General features: G+C 36.0%; 1 protein-coding gene across 1 annotated transcript in view; it reads right to left on the reverse strand.

The window, feature by feature from the left end:
• The window catches only part of USH2A (usherin), a 372,599-nt gene that overhangs the window by 292,620 nt on the left and 56,394 nt on the right, over positions 1-23,585 (reverse strand). Inside the window, exons 12-16 of the mRNA XM_063391039.1 lie at positions 20,951-21,146; positions 17,046-17,687; positions 11,544-11,727; positions 6,354-6,517; positions 2,269-2,427 (exon numbers count right to left, since the gene is read on the reverse strand). Coding sequence (XP_063247109.1) covers positions 2,269-2,427; positions 6,354-6,517; positions 11,544-11,727; positions 17,046-17,687; positions 20,951-21,146 — 1,345 coding nt within the window. The remainder of the gene's footprint in view (positions 1-2,268; positions 2,428-6,353; positions 6,518-11,543; positions 11,728-17,045; positions 17,688-20,950; positions 21,147-23,585) is intronic.

Raw genomic sequence — 23,585 nt, forward strand, 5'->3', positions numbered from 1 at the left:
TTGAGGGGCTGCAGCATGTCCAGAGAAGGGCAACAGAGCTGGTGAAGAGTCTGGAGCACAAGTCCTACGAGGAGTTGCTGTGGGAGTTGGGGTTGTTCGATCTGGAGAAAAGGAGGCTCAGGAGAGACCACCCTCTACAGCTTCCTGAAAGGAAGTCATAGCCTGAGGGTCAGGCTCTTCTCTCAAGTAACAGGATGAGAGGAAATGACCTCACATTGTGCTAGAAGATGTTGGGTATTTGGTATTAGGAGATTAGATATTAAGAAAAATTTCTTCATGGAAAGGGTGGTCAGGCTTTGGAATAAGCGATCAGGCGGCGTGGTAGACTCAAGATGTCTGGAACTATTAAAAAAAGATGTAGCACCTGGGGATATGGCTTAGAGGTGATACGGCAGTTCTGTGTTAATCATTTGACTCAATGATCTTAGAGGTCTTTTCCATCCTTAATGAGTTTATGATTTTGTATTTAGTTACATTTATAAGTAATTAGAAAAAAACCTCGATTTGGAGTTAGAATTGTTAGTAACTTTGGGGTTTTTTTCACATTTTAGACAAAGCACTTAATTTTATCCTCAAAACAAAGACTGCTCTGGGAAACCCAAGGCTGAGGTTTTCCAGACCTCGCTTAAGAAACAGTTAAGACAACAGTTTTAGTTGTCTTAACTGACATAGCTGACATTCTCCAATGCTATCACCCAGGTCACCATGCTGATTATTCTTGATTTTCCTTGGGAAGTTCAGTGTTTCTATAAAACTCTCATTTAGCCATAAGATAATGTTAATCCAGTTGTACTCTCAGCTCATAAGCATTACAAATTCCAAACTATACTAAGAAAAAAATGACTTTAGAAAAAGTTCTGTCAGCATTAACAATGTATTTTTGATATCAAAACACCAGCAGATGATTTCACATCATTAATTAGGGGCATTTGCAGGAAATGTAAAAATGTCTTTTGAAACCAAATCTTCTTTTTAAGAAGATAATGTTTTGTTAAATAGAAATATGGTGATGTCTCATTATTCAGTTAAATATACCCAGAATTTTTTTGTTTTCTACAAAGTATGTAGGTAGACATAACAAAATAACATCCTCAACAATGCACTATTCCAAGTACATTACTAAATAGATTTATAACAATGAAATATCATAGTTTTTATTTTGAAATTAATTCATATTTTTACTGAAGTGAGGTCTTTAAACCAATCTAAGGAGTTGGAATATTCTCTATTAGTTCTCTAAATTTTTTAATGTTTCTTTCTCTCGGTCACTTAATCCCATGTTTACATGGGGTCACATATCTTTCCTTACAGTATGTACTGCAGAGTGCCCGAATTCACATCATAAGCCCCATAGTAATGAACTGTAACACTGCAGCATGAACCAAAACATAGAAAAGTGAGGTGCATTCCAAAGGATCTGGGCTTCCATTGAAAGATATCTTTTTTTGGTTTTTATTTTCCCCCTCCAGGGTGCACACCAACAATTAGAGAGACAACTTCTGCAAAACATTAATGCTGCATTGGTAAGAAACTGCAACAAACTGAAGAAGCTCCTAGAACAGAGGTCAAACCTTAGTGGCATTAAATCACACCCGTTCTCTTGAAAAAGCCACTTGTGTGCCTTGTATCCATACAAACATTATCCAAATCCATCTTCTTTTCTTTGATAAGTGGATCAATATTAGCACAAAATGGCCTTTCCAGCTTGGACAGAGTGTCGAATCCTTTAGGACTGCCTTCTGAGGATCCCTTGGCAAGCCTCAACATGAGAGAAGTGGTGCTGCTAAAGACAAATCAGGAGCTACACTGATAGCTTAACAGAAGGTGCTAAAAGTTAGAGGCCACAAAAAGCTTTCCTATCTGTTAACAGTTTAAAACCAAGAAGATGAAAAAAAGAAGTTTAGGCACATTAGGGTCTCTTCTGTTCACCCTCTTTCTTTATCTGTTACTTTGACTCTTAGATTTTGGCTGCTTTGTATATTTTCAATAAATACTCTCAGTATGTCAATTTTAAAGTTTTTCAGATTAAAAAGCAAAAAATTATCAGCCATTTTGGATGATTCCATTTGCCAGATTTTAGACTAGGGTATTCATTCCTTTCAAGCAAAATTAATAACACAGAACAGTAACTTATTAAAGGGAAACAGGATAATGTTACCAAAGAGATTGATAATTACAGGAATGGGAAATAGCTAAGAAACACCACACACGTACATATATATATACACACACACACAAATACAAAATCTTTGGTGTCACCTTACTTACTATAAGGATGGTAGTCTTCAGTTGTGTAAATTTCTTCCTCATCCCTATACAGCTGGTAAATAAGCCTGTTAGAATTTGGAGAGTCAGGGGAACTCCATGAAAGATTGATAACAGAGGAATTGAAAACTTCTCCTGTAGGAGGAGGTTGCTGTAAAGGAGCTAAAACATACACAAAAACTGAGGATGTAAAAATTAAGGTAATCAGTAATCACACAAATCTAAAGAAAAATGTAAAGAAACTGCTAAGCATTCTTCATCCTAAGAACCTTTTGAGTAAATGCAGAGTCATCAGGGCAAGGCACTAATGAACTAAACCTATCCACCCAAATGCTTTCCAATAAAGCTTTTTATCCATGAAAAAGGTGTATATATTTAAACAAATGATGAATAAAGTTAATCACCCTTTCAACTCCCCAAAAAAGCAAGTGTTTTCCAAATAGGTGGGTTTTTTTTAAATGTATTTCAAGACTTTTATAAAATGAGAAACTATTTATATGGTCACTTTATTGAAGTTCTAGCTCAATCAGGATTTATTTTTTCAGAGGATTCATTCCACTTTAGCATAGAGAAGGCTAACTTCCTCTAGTAAAATATGAACAAGAAGTTCAACTAAGTCCAAATTTTACTGAAGTATCAAAATAAGCTTACTTAATATAATAAAATTACAAAAACATAAAGGGTAAAATTTTGACATTTATTTAAGCAATTCACTTCCATTTGTTTCCAGTGAAATTGAAATCCATGAGAATAAGGTATCTAACATTTTAAGAAATCAGCTTGACATGCTTATTTGCCAAAGTATGACTCTGCTACCCCTCCATTAACTTTGAAAAATGTGCTACTTAATTGCACTGGTATCAATAAAGATAGAAACAAACTTGAACTTCAAAAGCCAAGTGCCTCACAATTTAACAAAGAGCATTCAAAATCCCTCGTATGTCTCTTTTGTAATCCAAACATGTGATCATGGTCCTTCTTAAGATAACAGCTAATACTCAGAAACTAAATTTTACATACATATATACACACATGTTTACATAAACATATATTTTGATGGATGGACTCAATTATCTGAAAGGCCCTTTCCAGTCCAGATGATTCCATGATTCTATATTTATGTTATTATTCAGGTCAGAGCATGAGTCCACCTTGCTGTAGGACCTCCAGTAATCCAGTTACACTGAGGAAAGCTCTACTCTCTGTCCCTCCTTACACTGAACATTAGCACAGAACAAGATAGTCTGTTTTGGCAGATAGCAACTGCTATCAAAGGCAGACTGTGCCACTTCCCCATCCTCTTCACCAAGGGAGCATGGATCTAGAGGAAAATGTTTTGCTCAAGGAATGAGAATAGCTCAGGGCAGCCCAGAAATCAGTACATGGAGTAAGCTACCAGGAGCCGTACTTAGAACCATCCAATTAACTTTCCTTCCCTATATTAAGTATTATAAGAGAATATTAAGATTAGAAGCATGGATTTTATTCTCTTCTTTTTATAAACCATCATCTTCTTCATTATGTGGAGAATTGCTTAGAATCACCAAAAGTCAGTTACTAAAATCTGTTCAGCCAAGCTAACAGATGAGAAAAAAGCAAAGAATGAAGTTGCAGACAGCAAATCTCATGAGGACCTCAAGCCACACAAGTGATAGATGTAGAGACTTATGCCAAAATCAGTGGGCCACACTACACACAGGTTTTTAATACAAATCCAGAAAGTGAGAGGAAGCTCTTTATTTAGAATATGACAATGAAAAGCCCTGCTTCTACTGTAGTCTCTCAGCACAAAAGAAATAGCGCAAAATACTTCTAGAATTCATTGGACTGAACTGAACATAATCATCATCTCCACTTAAAAAGCACAGGTTGTTTTGCTGCCAATCTGGAGCTTTTGAGTTCATCTCACTTAGGAAGTGAAAGTATGCTAAACTGTCTACAGGAGTAAAGTTTGAGAATCAGAGGAAACAAGTGTTCCTAAATCCCTTTGGCATTTAAAAGAATTTCTCTCCATGTAATACATACTGACAAGACCTGAGCGATCACAGAAATGTATCAGCATCACCTTCATTCTCCACTGGCAGTCTCACACTATTGCATATTGCTTCCGTAGGTTTGCTGGTTTGAATTTTAAATATGTAAGCAAAGCATTTTATTGCACATTTTTGTGCAGAATCTAAGATACTGCTAAGCAGAAAAAATGCTAAGGAAAAAACATTCTTTTTCTTTAAAGAGCACTGTTTGGACAGTGAGATCAACTTACATTTATTTCCCTTGGCAAAGACTAATAACCAGTAATGAATATGTCAACAAAATACTGTTCTGCAATGAAAATAACCACAAATGCGAAGCCAGGCAAAGCTCCATACGTGTGCAACAAGTTCAAATATTTTGGTATGAATAACCAAAATATTTCAATTGCTATATCCTCTGTGTCCAGAAGAGGACTCCGCTTGTCATTTAGAATACTGCCTTGTGTACTTTAATCTAACTAAAATCTTTTATATTATTTCTCTATGTCATACTATTATTAATCAATTTTATAGTTGAATTGCTATTGACCTTTATCCAATGTGTATCCCAACACAAATGAGTAGGTTGGCTTATGTTTGCAAAGCACTTTGAAGATGAACAGCATCATAAAAGTGCCATGTATTATTATTATTATACATTCAGTTGAAACATCTTACATTTTTTAAAGAAACAACAAATCAACAGCCTGAACAATAAACAGATACTGTGCATTCTACAGAAGAGTACGTGGAAAAATGAAGCAAAACTATTTAAACACTTCCAAACTTTGAGGAAAGCTTAAAAAATTCTTTGGAAACAAAGCAGTCTCTTTATGATATCCATTTATAATGCTGTGCATTCTACAATGCATACTATTTGAAATTTAAACTGATCTACAGTGAAATAGAAGCTGATATCTAAGTGAGAGCTGCCTGTAAACACTTTGTGCATTTACATTTCTGCTTGCGAATCTTTGCTTTTCACATATCACAGTTATGAATATCACATAAAAACCCATGCAGAACACACAAAGCAATATTTTGTTGAAGAAAGATCCAGAAACATATTCCAGAGATAACTTGGGAACGTCTAATCCTGTTGTTGCATTAGACATGGCTACCTGAGCTGTCACAGTATGACAGTGTGGACATTATTAATTAGCCCTGATGACAGAAATGTCCAGCTAGCACCTGCAGAGCTCCTCACTCATTGCTTACAGGACTTCCAAGGCTGGGCTGTTAACCCTGTATGGCAGTAAGGTGTGCCACCAAAATGTAACACAGCTTTTCCAGAGTGAGCTGAGCTCCTTCCCACATCCTTTGGCATTGCATACCATGATGCCCTCAAAACCCACGTCTGAACATTGATCCAAAGACAACTTAAGTACTCAATTTTCTTATGACATGTACTTTTGCGTTTTCTTCTTTAAAAACCTTGCCAGATTGGAGACTGTGTGCTGGTGATCTCCATACCCAGATGTTCCATTGCAATTTGTTTCATTACAATTCATGATCCAACCCTTCTTAGCATTGGCCTCACCTCACACATGCCAATTTATGATGCTCTGTTACATCACATCACAGATTTTCCCAAACTGACCGAAAAAGCACCCCAGGAGGACAAAGGCAAAGCTACATTGCACTGAGGAGAATATTTGGAATTAATCACCAGGAGCAGGTTTTCAACAGACCTTCTGTTCTTCAGACCTTCTGAAGTCAGGTGTCCTGCCTCCTGTCAGTGGCAGGAAAGGGGGCTAAGCTGTAAGTTGTACAAATGCTGTTGCATTGGTGTGACAAAAAGGTGAACTCTGGACCGGTCACTACAAGGAAAATGTGCAAGGAAACTGTGGGTTGTCACTTCTCCCATGAGTTAAACCACAAGCCTAATGTGTATGACATCTCTTTAGAAAACAATCCTAAAATACAGTAAAAATCATGGAATCTCAGTGATCCTATATTTCGGGGTGAGGAGGGAATAAACTCCAGTTTTATTACTGCTGACCTAATTCAATACTCACTAAATCAATTAAAAACTTTAATTTGAAAAACATGTTTTAAGACCTAACATTCACTTACTTTTACTGCAGCCAAAGAGGTTGTGGACATCCAAATTACTGGCGTCAGGAACACAGTTGTCACATTTCAAGCCAGTTGCAAATTGTTTACAAACACACTGTCCAGTAACAAGATGACAAGTCCCACTAATGGCTCCTGCAGGATGACAATTACAGTGCTGACATCTATAAACAAAAACAAATCAAGGAAGTCATCAACACACATCAACACTTCAGTTAAGCACAGTAGGGTTTTGTTTAAAAGGTTGTTGGGCAGCATAATTAAAACATCATAAACAGTTCACTAGTCTGAAACACAGCAGAAAATCTATTAGTCTGATTAAAAAAACTTACAAAAAATGTGCCCACTATAAAAATAAATATTTCACTGCTAGAATAATATTCTAATTTATATAAAAATGGCTTAGAATTAAAGAGCTTTTATATATATTGATCCATCCACAAACTGGATAATAATGTTTGGTAATAACCACATTATGCACTCAGTCCTGCATCCTTATTCATGCAACCTTTCATGAGAGCTGCAGAGTTCAGTGATACATATGTAACCAGCTGAAGAGGTTTCTGCACAATACAGGCAACCTTCTACCTCAGGGAAAACTAGGCTTTAGTTGGAAAAAATAACTCAATTAATAATTTCTTGCCCACAAAGGCAACTTAAAGTTGAAAAGAATAACATGCTGTGAATAAAGGAGAATGAAAGGTGACCAAAGCTGGGAGAAAATACCTCAGAATAAGACAGTGACAGGAAACAAAACAGCAAAAATACTAATATTGCAACAGAAAGCACAATTTCTTTGCAGCCTGAAGGACAAAATTTGCAATAACTACAATGAATAATTAATTAAGTGTGCAAGTAAATTATTTTTAAATTAAAAGAACAAAAAATTCAAAAGCACCGGTATCATACAAATGCCACACTTCAATTCTGTAAATCTCTCTGGCAGCAGTAGAATATTTTCAGGATTAATTTATGCTTTGGCTTTTGAATGTGAAACCTCTTGTGATCAACTTGCTCTTCACCTGATACACTGTTCCCCACTGACACTCATTTATAGCATGGATACTGATGTCAGATTGTACAAATATTCAAAGAGTTTGAACATGTCAGAAATTAAATAAAACAAACGACTACAAATACTGTTATGCTACCCTTTGCAATACAGACTGCCATTATTACTCATAACAAAGCCAACAATGGCAAATAAAACCCCATACTTTAGATTCCAATTTTGCTATATTTTAATTGCTGCAGACTAAAAGCTCTGAAAAACCATGGTTTGGGAAACAAGTGGGAAGGTACATTGCAGCTAAAACATACTGGGAACATCCCCTTGTCCTGAGCTAGAAAACTCCAATTCTCAGGCATAAGTAACACCAGCCTCAAGGGAATTTTAAATTACTCCAGATGCCAGGTCCCAAGGTGATAAATCAGCAAAAATAAGAAGTCGATACCAGAGAAGTCCAAGGCAGTCATGCAGTGTCCCCTTTATTCTGGTAACCTAAGACTAAACAAGAGTCAATTTATATTTGGCTGATCTTTCTTTGGCCAGTTTCACCAGACCCAAGGAAAATGCGGTGGTGCCTTTATACAAGTTACTTTGCCATCTTCCCAGTCATCACTATCACACCTTGGTCTGTATCTCTTACTATCTTCAACTATGGTTTAAGTATCAGCTTTTTAAGGCAAGGAGAGAGGAGGGGAAGGTGGAAACTATTTTCATATTAGGACACTAAAATTCAGGTCAAAAATCAGTGAAATAGGCATTAAATGTGACAGATTTTTAAACAAGCTTAAGGAAACTCTTCACATACATTTTCTGCCTATTGCAGAGCTCTCTGTATTAGAGTTCCTTTACTCCACAGCAGCTCGTGCTGTGTGATCTCCTGGGGAATCATTCAACACCCTTAAAAAGGCTGATAAAAGCTAAAGCTGCAAAATAAGCTGCAAATTTGTTTTATGGACTAATATCCTTTTGAGAATAAATAAAATACATTCTCTCTTGGAAACCACTATACTGTAGTATTTTGCTGTCTTTTACAGCCAAGAGAAAAGGGGCAATTTTTTCAAAAGCCTTTTCATCAATAGACAGGGCATCCAAATCATCCTTTAAATAGAGATTTTTGTTTAGAGTATTTTAACTAAAACCCAGTTTAGTTACCAAAAAAAAATTCTCAGTAAGAGAATTTTTATTATTATTTCACAATTTCATTACATGCTGATTATTTATTGGAGGAGGGGGGGATGTTAACAAAAGTTTCCTGATAGATAAGCAGAGAAAGACAAGCTTCTCTTATTGTTCCTGTGTATTATTGCACCTCTTATGGATAAGGGTCTCCTGATTATTCTAGTTTTGATTACCATTCACACATGACAATCAAACTCAATAACCATACAGTCACAGGGATAGTTCTCAGCCTGCCAGGGTGGGGCTGTTCCTTTCTGCTTGTTCCATTTTCCTTCCAGGAAAAGTGAAGGCTCCCTATCTTCACCTATACTGAATGAGGCTTCTGATCCTGCAAATGACAGCAGATATTTCACTATATTCGGCTCCATGGGATTACACATTATTTCTGTGTAATGACATGCATCATCTTCTTAAACCGCAAAAAACTAGAACTGGATTTGTTGTTAGGCATAGTTCATGCTTTTCAGTCAGGATTAAGGATTCAGTCAATTTAGAATTGTCACAAAAAATTATCCAATTCTTTTAAAAGATAAGTTACTTTTAATCATGTGAGAAATACTTGCAGTATTCTTGCCAAATGCTACTTTTTCAAGGTACTCTGAGTCAAACATATTTGAGTTTTATTAAAACAGAATTATATATAATCAAGGAAAACAGACTTTTAAAACATGGAAAGAGAAATGTCACGCCAAGATGAATTGTGATATTGATTTTCTGAGGATAAATGGGTTTTGTAATATTAATATAGAGAAACCTTTATTACATTGACTCTCTAGGTGCAGTTAGAGCCTCTCCAGCAATCTGTTTAAAATCTTCATTTTTCATCCTTATGGGAAAACCTCACTTGCTAAATGGATTTCATAAACAGTAATCTGTCAAGATATATATATAAATAGGTAAACAATTTGTGATGTTCATTGACCAGTTCATTATAGTAAACAATACAGAGGTAAAGCATTACAAATGTGTACAGATGCTCACAACCATTACAGATCTGCTCAGACTGCTGCAAATGCTATTTCTGTTTTGTTAATTGCCAAGACATTTTTCCTGCTTCATAACCTGAAATGCATTAAAGAATATGGAGTTCCTGTTTTTTCTTGAAAACACCACAAAATAAATAAGTTCACATATACATGCAGAGTGGGAGAATTTTAAAGCCTCACAAACTCTGTATATCACAACTTTTGCTTCTTTTGTGCTGCTGTGCGAAGATAGATATGTCTTTGCCACTACAGATAGCCCACATCCTTTTCTGTCCTTAAGAGACACTTGGAGCACGTATGGCTTAAATGACCTGGCAACTTTATGGAGAAAGAAAAAGCATATTACTCTTTTTATGAAGATATTAACAGTTAAAGAAATGGAATAAAATAGATTAACAAATAAAGACCTGCATTATCATTTTCAGTGGATAAAAGTTTCTGCCTGAGGAACAGAGGTACATGGCCCAAGAAGACAACAATGAAAAGGGAGCCAAGCAAATGCAACATAAGTTAATCATGTTCATGTACAACCAGAGTAGTCTTCAATACTGCCAAGAGGATTGACTAGTATTGAGGCATGAAAGCCAACTCAGATTCAAATTCCAGAACTCTAAAAACTTTCTATCTTTACAACAAGGTCTAAATCTAGATAATTTATATTTCCACATTTTGAATTTTAAAAGACAGGTTAAAATGCAGGTATTTAAAAGCCAGTATCTAGCTCAAAAAATCTATTGCTTAGCACAAATGTGCTAAAACTGAGGGGTGAGGGGAGAATCTATTCCAAGTATACTAAAAAAAAAGGTATCATTGATAATCAGGAAAATATATTTCAAAGGGAACTTTAATATTACACAGACCTTATTTCTCACCATTAGAAATGACAGGAAATGAAAATAGGAAGTCCTTATTCCTACAGATTACTTTATGGCTATTAGCTGATGTCTCTGTGACCCAAAACAGTAAAAAATAATTTTAAAAATCTCCTAATGAGTGACAGTAACATAAAAGTTAAAGTGAAAAATCTGCAGAATAATGTCAAATATATGCAGGATGACACTGCTAATCACTACCTAAAAGCATGTCTAGCACACACTATCTAGGGGAGAGAAGAGGAACATTGTACAGATTTTGCTTTTGCCTGTGGTATGTGGGCTTGGTTTTTTAAAAGGCAAAAATACCAAATAAAATAATTTAACACCATCAGTCTGGATGAAAAGATAATAGCATAAGAGGGGTGCAATCTTTCTGGACAATAAATTAAAAGGAAATTGAGATTGTGAGGACTAGGCAAGAAAGATGATCCTGGAAAAAAAAAAGATAGAGCAATAGTTGAAATAACAGTGCGCTACAGAGACATGTATTTCCCCTTATAATCCAAGGAAACCATATAAATTCACCTAAAGATCCCAGACTACCCCGTGGCACATAACAAAATGTTGAAAAATAATGCACTGCTTCAGGAAAACAATTTTTTAAGAGTAAAGGTGCAGTGAATATTTGTAGTGCTGTTACTAAAAGAAATTTGGGAAGTCAGGGATCTCTGTAGGTTTCCCTTCCCCTCCCCACAGCCTCCCACTAAATCTTCCTGCAATCTTCAATAGCATTCCCTAGTTGTAAGAACGGCAAATTACCTGCATTTTAATAGTCAATGTTTGACACCTCAGAAAACAACATACCTTACTGAAGATGCAGAGAAAACATAGGGAAACAATTAACAGATTGCTACAACTTAGCCTGATACACCTTTCATGCTGTTACTACTCAAATCTGTGGCAAAATTTCTATTTCATTGAGCTCATGGGGGCACAGGGGATTCTGTATCACATAACCACGTGATAATGTATCACATAATCATGTGCTAATGGATCACATGTAAATCAGTGCGCTCACGAACTCATAGAAGGATTAACAGAACCAGAACACATCTTTCCATTGTCGATAAACCCTTGACTGAGCCACGAGGAAAATGTAACAAGAAGGTTATAAGTGACCTATAAAAAGAGAAACACTCACCTCCCTGTGAGAGAGTCGAATCCAAAATAAAGTTCTTTGCAACGTTCACATGTCTGTCCTGTTACGGAGGCATCTTGGCAACTACATTGGCCAGTGAGTTTATCACAGCTCTGATTCACAGAACCAGCTACGTGGCACAGGCATGGCACACAGCCAGTGACGCTGGATGCCGACAAATAAAAACCTGCAAGGGAAAGGGATTTTGAGAATGTTTGTTATCTCTCTTCAGACCCTTAGCCAGAGCAAATGCAAAACAGGGAGAGTACATTAACATGTCTGTGGGCAAAGACCCAAGGTTGTGAGAAGTACTCATGAGTGCACCACAAGCAGTAGAAACAAAAAATAGCATACAGAGAAGAGGCATTTGTCTGTTCTAGACTGAGATCTCAGCTTTCAAAATGTCCAGCTGCAAACCATAAGAAACACAACTATCTTCTTAAGAATGTCTCTCATTTTTTCTCAACCAGTGGTTGACTTAATCCTTGAAACAAGAAAATGTTTCTTTGAAAAACTACATTTGATGAGCATGTCTAGGTTCCAGTTTATATTTTACTCCTCTTTAACATAGAGCTTGTAATCTACACAAATACTTTGACAGAAACTAATAAACTTACTGATCTGGTATTAAAAAGCTTTCACCCTGAATGCTGTCCTGTTCCTGTATTATTTCCAATTATGAATTTGAGCATTCATTTCACATTTCCCACAGTATATTTGGTGTGCTTCTGCTATGCTATCGTTCATCTCATGGCCCTCACAAGCGATCTTTATTTATGCTGATATTTATTTATTACTGGTAAATACAGTTAGATATAGTTTATACACCTCTAATCTGGTCATTCAAGAAGTTACCCATTATTCACAACCTCACCAGAAGTTCCTAACGAAAGAGCTTTTACACGCATTCTCTTAATGATGCTGTTCCACTTGCATAACTTATTTTGTTATGTATGGACTTATTTCATTCTTAATAATTTCTTTCTGATCAGAAAACAATTCGAGTAAAGACATGCTAGTAAAAATACAATTACATAAGTTTCCAAAATATTTGCTATTTTTACCTGATTATTATTAAATGTTTAACTGGTTTTTTCACAGAAACTGTTTTTCTCTTTATTTTCCCCCTCCCCCTTGGAGTGGTACAGTTTATTAAAAATGTAGCAGCGCAGGAGAGCTCTGCAAATGATCCTGATGCCACAGTATTAAGAGACACTAGACAACAACAAGTACCTATGTTGGAACATGAATCCTAAAATAGGGCCATTGATAGCAGTTTCTATCTCCCTTAGCTGGTTGCTATTAGTTGTTATTTTACAACTTCAATAGAAAAATTTCAGCTGCTACTGTGATAGGCAGCATTTGTACAGACTTCTCAGACACTTGCCCTCTCTCCAGATCAAGTTCAATCAGTAGTTTCTTAGTCATGCTCTCAGCTACTGAACATTTTTTGCTGTCCAATAACTTCCCAATGTCCTGCTTTATAATAAGGAGCCCCAAATTATATTGTAACATGTCATATTGCCCAAGGCCTTATTATTTGTCTTACAAGAGATAGCTCTATATATACACCCCTAGGGTGGTATTCTCTGTCTTTGCAGCAGTGCTGCACTGTGAGCTCATATCCAAATAGCAGAGGAACTAAACAAATTGAAAACATTAGAATTTTACTGCTCAAATCTTTGTTCAAGTTTAGCCTCTGGTCCTCGGTGAGATAAATCTCAAGTGGACAGTGAAGTGATATCAGTCTCCAGTTAACATACATTCGCATCATAAAAAACCACGCTGTTGGCACTTTATCCCGGAGAGGCCCCGAAGTGAGGCAGCACGGAGAGCAAATAGCCTGAAGTTATTAGTGAGGCAGCATGTATTATCTCCTGCTGCACTTCTCTGCGCTCTGCAGTGCCCATCCTGTGCATAAATAGAGGAGACCATTTCCCAGCAATGTCACTCCTGAGCACAATGAACGGCTCCACTCGAGGAACCTAACAGGAAGGCTGGAAACAAGTTTAAGCTTTGGGCTCGGGCAGAAGGTCAAAGCACTTCTGCAGGACCCACTTTATAGTGGCAGTAAATGATAAGCACTCAGGCTAAACCAGATCCTTGTCCATCTGAAATTTTGCATAGAACTATGATTCTATGATTCGTTTGCATAAAATAACATCTAAGAGAAGTCTATAATGGGCAAATAAGCACATCTCTGGAAAATAAATTAATTTTCCCCGAGTAGGATCAATTATACAGCATATACTGCTTTTATCATAGCAGTGAAATTACTAATTATAATCTATACCTTAGTGTTAAACATCCTGGCTCTCCTACAGCCACACTGCCTAAACCATGTAGAGCAGTGAAGGATTTGGTAGGATATTTTTTTATTATAATCTTTTTTATTACAATTTTTTAGAAACTCTCTAAAAGTTTCTGGACAATTACTTTTCTTTCCCAGAAGTAGTAGACAAAGGCAAAACATTTTTTAAAAGTGAGGCATAGGAAAATGTGAAAAATTTCCTCCCCCAACTATTTGTAAGTAAATTACCAAGATCAAATGTAGAGGAAAAAGAGGAAACACAAGATTACAAATTCATACTCTTTGTCACAATCATTATTATTTACTTTCACCATCTAGAATTTGACTCCATGTAGGAAAGAGTAACAACTTAATGCAAGCTTAATTTACAGCAAGGTTAGAAGGGCTCATAAAAGTTGCTTTATGAAGGATCCACTGTTGTATAATAGAGCCAATTTCCAATTTTAAGACAGCCACTACAAATCTCTCTGAGATCTATGTATGTAACTAGTATTATGCTTACTCTTTCTCAGATTTTTTTCCAATTCAACCATAACTGATCACATTTGTCAATCAAACACACTTTTCAAAAGGAAGAATGAAAGTCATAGCAAAGTATTCAGCTTCTTTTTTTAATCATCCTCTTGGCATTTCTCCCACTGTATAGAAAAGGAACACATGACCAGTTCCTTAGTACTTTTACATGTTTGCCATCTATGGCAGTAATGCTCATTTCTTAACTACAGGCTGGGCTTCAGAATGCACAGTTAACCACAGCAGCAATGTGATAATTCACATTCTTCTGGCCAAGAGAGGTAGTATGTACACAAACCCTCAGTACTGGTGCCCAGAAACACATCCTATATGTTACTTCACATCTTTTCCATACCATGTAGAATTCTATGCAAACCTGTGGTTATGGAGTAAAGAAATTACAAAACAAAATGCCTCTCTTACAGCTTTACTGGTCTCCTGAAAAGATCCAAGACCTGTGTTGGATAGGATTTGTGTGGCACAAATCCAGTCAGCAACACAGCTCCAGAATGAGGCAGGGACAAAATGCTCACAGCGATTTGGGGGTTGAAGAGAACCTGTGTTTCAACAAATGCAGCTTAGGACATCTCAAAAGCAAGTTTCTGTACAAGGAAAAATTGCTCTTTCATTTTGTTTCATGCTAGAATCAAGCATTCCTCTCTTTGCACACACCATTAGTTTAAAGAAAAAATAAATGTACACCAATCTACCAAAATGTTACTTGTACCAAAACAAACTGGAAAACAGGAGGTCATGGACACAGCTTCACAGATGAAACACACGGCTGAATAGGCCAAAAAGAGCTTTAAGAAAAACAGTCTCCTTATCAAACAATTTCCAAAAACTACAACCAGTTTGACCTTTTCTCAATTAGCAACTCTTCCTATATTAAGATTTCGGTAACTTTTGGAAACTTCTCAGATTTTATCAAAGCACATAAAAGATATGCTACACTGGGACATTATTTTAAATGCAACTTATCTTGTGTCATAGACTTGAAATGTCCCAACAGACTCAGAAATCCTCAGTATGTTTTCAGGGCTGCCAGTACTCACCCGTTTGTGTGTGCTTTAATTAGGCTGCTCTGGCTACATATACACTTGGAGTACATTGTCATATACATCTGGAGCACGTTTTCTTATCCTTGTACCACGACAAAGCCATAGGACATGTGTACAGTACTTGAAACCAATTAAAATCTTCTATATGGAAGACTTTTTATATCCTTCCTTGTTTTGGAGAAAAGCCTCTTTTGGCACATACTAACAAAGAATATTTTATATAAAAGTCAGAAATACTAAACATCTAAATAGGCTCTCACTAAAACAATGAAAATAGCACAACTTACTGTGCTCTCCTAAGATCAATACAGTGCTTTTACAAATATAAGAATTTACACTTTCACATGCAGCAAAGAGCTCAGTGCTCAAATTTAAAAGTATTACTTACACAAATACTTTTTTTAATTATTTCTCTTTTTACCAGGAACTATTGTGGGACTATTCCTCTGAGTGCCATGTAAGCTTTTCTACAAACCAGGCTGTTCACACTATCAATTAAACCTTTTTAAACCATTTAGTTCTGCATAAACCCTGGCCTCTCTTTTCCAAGGACAAGGGCGGTCACTGACTCGGGGAGCCTTGACATCACTCCTCTGCCGATCTCTGATTAAGTGGCTGCTATGGAGGGTTAGCAGGTCAAATAGCACTGGAGGAGGAACTAAGAAAAACAGAATGCTGCCTTATTTATTAGTATATGTACCTAAAATAATTTAAATGAAAGCATTTTAAAAAATACTTAATGGAGGTTAAGCAGCTTTTTTAACCTCTGTTCAAATTATTGAATGGCATATTAAAACCAATGGAGCTATAATGTACCTTTTAATGTGACCTGCTACTTGAATAAATTGTATATGTATTTAACTTGAACTAAATCTATCTGCTTAATATTATGATGGAGGGTAAGTTAACATTACCTATAGTTTCACTTTATCCACCTACTTTTTTAAAATAAAAACACTGAAATATAACTACAGAGATCCCCACTTACGATAAACTTCTAAACTCTATTTACAAATACTGCACAACAACTTGAACAAATATGTAGCAAACTGCAAATATCACCTACTTGGAGGGCCAAACTGTAGGCAGTCCTTGTGCAAGCCAGCACAACCCCAATACAGCAAGGCAGGTGAATGCTTTCTAAGTGTCACGTTTGCCAGGCTCATCAAAGTTTAAGCAACCATCTCTGTGCCTCCTGCCATGCTCAGCTTTATGCATGAAGTGTCCTTCCTGAGGAACATGCACTCTGCCTTCCAAATCCACATTTTTCATTACAAGGATAGCTGCTGTTCATTAGATTATGCCAATTTACCTCTTATTCAGGGATTGAGACATGATGTTTTTTGTATTTTCTCACTATCTAGAAGTAGCATAACCTTATTTTGGACAAGTTGAAACTGCAGTAATAATACAAATCATAAACATCTGGAAATAGAAGAAATATTTGATGGTAGTTAGGAAACTAATGCTTTCTTCTCACACAGTTAGGAAGAAACAGAAAAATAATAACATATGTCAGAAACATGTCAGACATGAAGCTGTCTACATATTAAAAACTGTAGGAAATTATAAGAAAGCAAAACTTACTACATCAAATCGATTGTCTTCCAATTTCCTTACCTGGTTTACACTCATCACACCTTCTCCCCTGGCGCTGAGGCAGACAGACACACTGCCCAGAAACGTGGTCACAGCCTGTCCCTGCCAAGGTGCCCAGGGTGTCACAGTCGCAGGGCTGGCAGCCGCGGGCGTTGCTCACGCTGAGGTTGTACGACTGCAGCACGCACTGACTGCACTGAAGGCCGGTCACGCCAGCTTTGCAAGGACACTGTCCTGTCGATTTGTCACAGAGCAGAGAGCCATTCACTGTCCCTGCCTTCTCGCAGTTACATGGCAGACAAAGGAAGGAGTCACCTTTCTGCGCTCTGTGGTACCCATCCAGGCACTGGTCGCAGCGCCTTCCGCCGATATTTGGTTTGCACGCACATTGCCCCGTCCTCGCATCGCACACGGTTCCCGAAATGGACCCTGCAGCATCACATTCACAGGGCTTACAACCAGTCACATCCAGCCCATAAAAGTTGTCCATGCAGGTGTCACAGAGAAGCCCTTTCACTCGTTCTTTACAATTGCACTGCCCGGAGAGAGGGTTGCAGAATTGGCTCACTGAGCCGTGGCTGTTGCACCAACAAGGCTCACATCCATCTTCATTAGAATATCTGAGAGCTTTAAATCCAAAATTGCAACTATCACACCTCAGACCTGGAAAGAGAAAAGGAATTAATAATAATAATAATAAAAAGGCAAATCTTAAAAGCTATTCATTTCATTTTTAAAAAGGGTAAGTATCCTACACATGAAATTAAAAAAAAAAACAGAAAGGGAGAACTGATATTTTTTCAGCAGCATAATTAACAGGAGTGACGAGGCTGCACAAATCAATTGAATAACTGTGGCATCCCAAAAGTCTGTTTACTTTTCCAATTTGTTTCAGAAGCAATGCATTTGTGCTGGCCTCTCAATACAATTTAAGATACTTCTGCGGGAGATTCTTTGTAACATTTCTAAGACAAAGCAGAATTAATCTCCTTGTCCACCAGAACAGCACCTGTTGCACAATCAATGCCTAAGTGAACTCTTCACCCTGTATTGTAGAAATGCAATACACAGAGAATTGCACTGGGCTCACAATCTGTTCTGATAATAGATTTATATATTGTATTAAAAACATTAAATATACACTAGGACAGCACAAGTTAGACTAACTATAACAAATTATTTGCTTAACACCATACTTCAGTTTTATCATTGATTGCATTTATGTTAGTCTTTATTGTTAGTCCTTACTGAAAGCAGAAAATGTTTTCCATAATCCAGAATGAAATATATTTATCTAAATGTATGATTTAGTTAACTTCTGCAGTACATTAAAATATAAACTGTTTTCTTCATGCTTCACCCTGTAGTTTTATTAGCTTTCTTTTCAAAGTCAATGCTTGCTTTATCCCTGCCCCAAGGGATGCCATTTATATGTTAGTTTATAAAATGTACATTACAAGAAAGCAAACTAGATTATTATACGAAAAATGCAAATGCAGTTTTGTATATTTTTCCCTTGCAGTGGAAAAATCTTTCACTATGACTTAATTGTTTCATATAGCAAAATAGAAATACAATCTCCAAGCAAAATACTGTCATAATTTCAAAAAAATACAAAACCATACAAAAATACATCTAGCAACTTACATGTAGAAAAATAAAACTAAAAATGGTAGGGAATGCATTATATAGATGGATAAAAACTCAAAAATTCCAACAGAAGGCGAGTTTCTTTAACAGTGATGAATGACTCACCTAAGGCATATCATTTAATTTCAATAAGGAAAATAAAAAAGGACCACTATTGCTGCAAATTTTAAAAATAACTGTATTGTTAACAAGAATTATGACTCATTTTGAACTATTAAAATTGGTCTACATGGATTCATATCATATCAGTTTTAAAAATATGCGCAGTGCTTATTTGAATATGCCATACATATTCCTGACAGGTAATCTATTCCTAACGATACTGAGGAAGGCCTACAGGGCATCACATTCAATGTTAACAAGTACAGGGGAGTTAGCACGCTTGGCATTTAATTCACATTCCTCTACCTTTTTATTCTAGATGAATGACCTACTTTAATAAAATTATTGGTGCTAATGTATTTTACTGGTGATAGAATCATTAGTAAGATTTAACAGTTGTGTTAACTCTAACAGTTCATGTTTCATAACATTGCAGTCCGTAGTTGCATTTTTCTGTTACTGTGTTTGTTTAAATAGATAAAATGGCAACAGACAGATTGCTCTAAAAACCAATTTAGAAATCCAAAGAGGAAAGTTCCCCAGTAAAGTTTGCTGCATATGTTTCAATATACAGCAGCTTATTTACAATTGGTTTGGAAGACAAAAAAGATAATCTAGTCTGGAAAGAATTAGGTCTTTATCCTGCAAACAAACACTTGCGTAACTACAGTCCCCCGTCATAGCTACAGATAAGTACAGAAAGCACAGATCCACAGGTTTGTTTTTTTTTTTAATAATTATTTCAGTGAAAATAAAAACAATTTTCATGTTTTCATCAAGGGGAGAAAATGTAATATGTAGATAACCAAATACGTGAGAACCAGACTGTGCATTTCTTGTCTGCCAAACTACCACCAAATTAAGCAGTGTTTTCACAAGTTCAAATGTAAAATGTGAGCAAAGAAAATATAATTAAGAATGCTCTGAAGTCCTTTTTCTTGAAGGCAGAGAAAGGGTTTAAGATGCACAGAGGTTTTCTAAGCACCCTTTTCATTTTACAAAAAATACAGCAGTCCACAGGAAAACTGACTGAATTTGTTCAGGCTTCAATCTGTTTAAAGCTATTTTCATTATTTGTTGTTACTTTGCATTTTCTTCCTTCTTTTAATTTCCAAAAGCAACAAAGACAACATTACAAATGAGTCAACATTTACAAGTGAGGGTGTATATAATATCAAATATATTAACATGTACTTGAACATTATTAATGCAATCCAGGACCTGGTTAGGGTGAAGAAAAAAATAGATTACTAATTCTGTTAATAACAAAGCAGAAGAGGAATTTTTCTTTTTGAGACATATGTATAGTCTGAGACATGTACAGTTACCATGCAAGGCTCACTTTATCAGGAAATTCTCCTTGCATAATATTCCCATACATCAACATTTCAAAGTGTATTATATATACTGTGTATTTTGGGCACTTGATAAATTTTGTCCTTATGTGGCTGTGGCTCCCCTCAAATATGCTGGAAGTAATAAATTGCTATAATCAAATCTAATTTCTGAAAAATACCTGTGGGAGTAACAAACAAAAAAGCACGTCTTGTAAAAAAAATGATAAATAACACAGAAGGTAGCAGTTTATTATAATCAGCTTGGCATTGAATTACAAAATTAAAATTATGTGGCCCTTGATAACTAACCCTAGCTATGTACATGATCTGTGGAATTATGTTGACTTATTTTGCATTTCATAGGAACAGTTCAAAGAAATATAATAGAAAAAAATTGATAGATTTATCACAAAGGACCCTGTAGCACGGAATATTTTGAGAAAAAAATCCATTTATTTTGGCCTATTAAGAAAACTAGCATGGAAACGATTTGCTTAGAACTCATTAAGTACAAAACACAGTGAAAAAGTGCTAATTTCCTACAAGAAACATCTACACAGTAAGCAAATTACATTATTTCTGTGACTTATTAGTATGGAACTATGTAAGCTAACGTAGCTATGCCATAAAGAAACTTCTAAAGGGTTGATTAAACTAAGCTTCAAGCTGTAGTTTGATAGAATTATTAAATTAATAATTTTTCAATAGTTAATTTCATTCATTTTTGCAGTCTGCCTTCAGCAAAGAAGCTTTCTACACCTTTCATTTAGAAACCAAGTGTGCTTTATTTCCAGAGAAAACAAGAAAAATGGCTCTGAACTCTTGCATTACACATACCAATAACATTTGCTTTGCACTTGCACTGTCCTGAATTTTGGTGACAGGTAATATCTCCATTGACTGTCCCAAAGGTATTACAGTTACAGGGACTGCAGCCATCAGGGTTTGACTGTTGCAGATTGTAGAATCCTTCCTGGCACTGATTGCATTGTCTGCCAGACACATGTCTCTTACAATTACACTGGCCTCCAATCTAGAAAGATACAAAACATTATAGAATGATGAACATATCTATTTTTAGATGATACATTCATTAGCAACAAGAATGGGAGTATGAGTTGGGGAGCAGAACATTTTAAATGGAACAGAAAAAAAATAAGTATGAGAGCATTTTTTTAATTTGTTGAGAGACAGGAAAAAAGAGAAATATTGAACAGAGTGCAACTATTCAGCTTTTAAACAGAGTTGAAAAGTCCTGTTCTTTCAAAACAGAAGGGAAAAAGAATTGAGTAAACAATGCAGTCTTATTTACCATCTGGACAGAGAACCTGCAAAGAACATTTCCAAAATTGCATTGTAGATATGGTGACTTCTACTAAAATGAATACTTTTTTGAATCACAGTTACTGTAAAGAACTATCATCTTCAAAGGTCAAGTTTTGCATTTTTTGTTCTGCCCATATGCTTATTTATTTTAGTGGAAATGTTAGTTAAAGAAGAATTAAGCAAAATTGAAGGTTTTCCTTTGTGATTACTCATCCAAGGTACATTTCCTCTCTTTTTACTGAAGGATGTGATCCAACAGCTCAGCAACTGAAACCCTCTCCCTCTTTTCCTGGTTCAGCTGGGGTCCAAACTGTTCCACTTCAGGGGAGGTATGTAAAGGTGCTCCGCCTCACCCTAAAAGCGCAGCATTGCTATTCAGAAGGAGCTGACACATCCTGTTATGTCTGGACCATGATCTGGGAGTAAGAGTCTCACATCTTGTGGGAAAAACCCCAATCTCTACCTGCATTGCTCTCCAGTATGGTGGGGAAACAAATCACAGGCAAAGGGCAACAACACAGGGACGGAGAAACAAAGACATTGGTTAATGCACAACATAAAAACAATCCCAGAGAGTCAAAGCAACACAGAGACGGGAATTGGTATAAGGTTTGGGATTCATTTGGGAACAAAAACTAACTCTTCTAACTGAAGTGTTCTGGGAAATGCAGAAATAAAGAAACTGTTATAAGGAATTTTCTTTGGGTCAGCGCATTTTTTCCAGTGCAAATATTTACAAATATGAAAAAGTACAGCAATTCAAAACCAGTATTCATCTATGACATCAATGACTTTCAACAAAGTTCTATGTACTTTGTTTTTAATTAGCTACTGGAACAAAAATTTGTCTTAACTGTTGCCTTTTTCATCTTTAATCCATGCTGAAACAACAGGAGAGACAAAGTCACTGGCAAGCTCCACTTAAATGCTATCATCACATCCTCAAATCTAAAATGAAGCTCTAAGCTTTATTAATAGAAATAGAGTATTTCAACATCTAATAGTAAATTCTCAGTGCAGGAAATACTGAATAAAAGTTAGAGAAGCATATACTCCTACCCTTTCCTCATAAAAGGGTTCTGTAGTCCATAAAATCTCTTTAACATGAGTTCTTGATACAGATATATTACTGATGCATTAGCCTTATTTTTCAGGAAGATGTAGATATTAAAAAGGCAACACAACAGCAAGTACAAGAAGAATTAAAAGACCACAATAGCAGAAAACTCAGCAACAAGGATTTTCAAGTTAATTCCCTTTTAGACTGGATTTGATCTAGATATTTAGTGTATTATAAGAGACCCAGTCATGCATCACAGCCATTCATCAGAAAGCTCACATGTGAAAAGCAACTCTGAGTTTAATCCTAAATGAAGAAAAATACCCAGTTTAATGCAAAGCTGTAAAAGAAATATTTTTGTGCTAGTGATGGCAGGTTACACAACAGCACTCAACTCATACCCAAAAAAACTTTGAAGTAACTCCAAAAGCTACCACAGGAAGGAAAGCATTACACGCAAATTGTCATCTTCAACAAGTGAAAGTAAGATCAAAATAGGATAGCTAAATAAGAGAGGATCACCACCACCAAATTTTAAAACTAGAATAAGGCAACACAAAAATGAGCACTTAAGAAACAACATGCCCAAATCATGAAAGGAAAAAAATTTGAATGTCAGAAACAAAAGAAGACTCCCAGAGAATCAGGGAAATAAATAATTAAGTGGTATGATTAGCAGATTCAGAGTGGACTTTGGAACATTTCACTAAAAGAGTAGTGCAGCATCAGTATCAGGCTACCCAGAGGGGATGTGGAATCTCTTTTCCCAGAGTTATCAAGATTTATCCAGAGAAAATCATGACTGACTGGATACAGCACTGACAACAATTCTGCTTTGAGGAGAGCAGATGACCACTAATGCTTTTATGATTATGTATAGCATTCAGGAAAGGGAACCACAACAGAGGTCACAAAGGAAGTCATCCACAGCTCTTCACTATGAAAGAGGTACTACCTTTCTATATAAAGAATGATTTTTAAGACTGATTCAAAACAAAAGTAGTCATTTAAGTTATTTAAGAAAAATATCTTAGCAAAATCTCATCTGTTGAAAAGTGACTACATGAGATTAAAGTTCTAGATGAA

Source organism: Prinia subflava, chromosome 2, assembly GCF_021018805.1.
Source record: "Prinia subflava isolate CZ2003 ecotype Zambia chromosome 2, Cam_Psub_1.2, whole genome shotgun sequence".
In the NCBI taxonomy this organism is placed as follows: domain Eukaryota; kingdom Metazoa; phylum Chordata; class Aves; order Passeriformes; family Cisticolidae; genus Prinia; species Prinia subflava.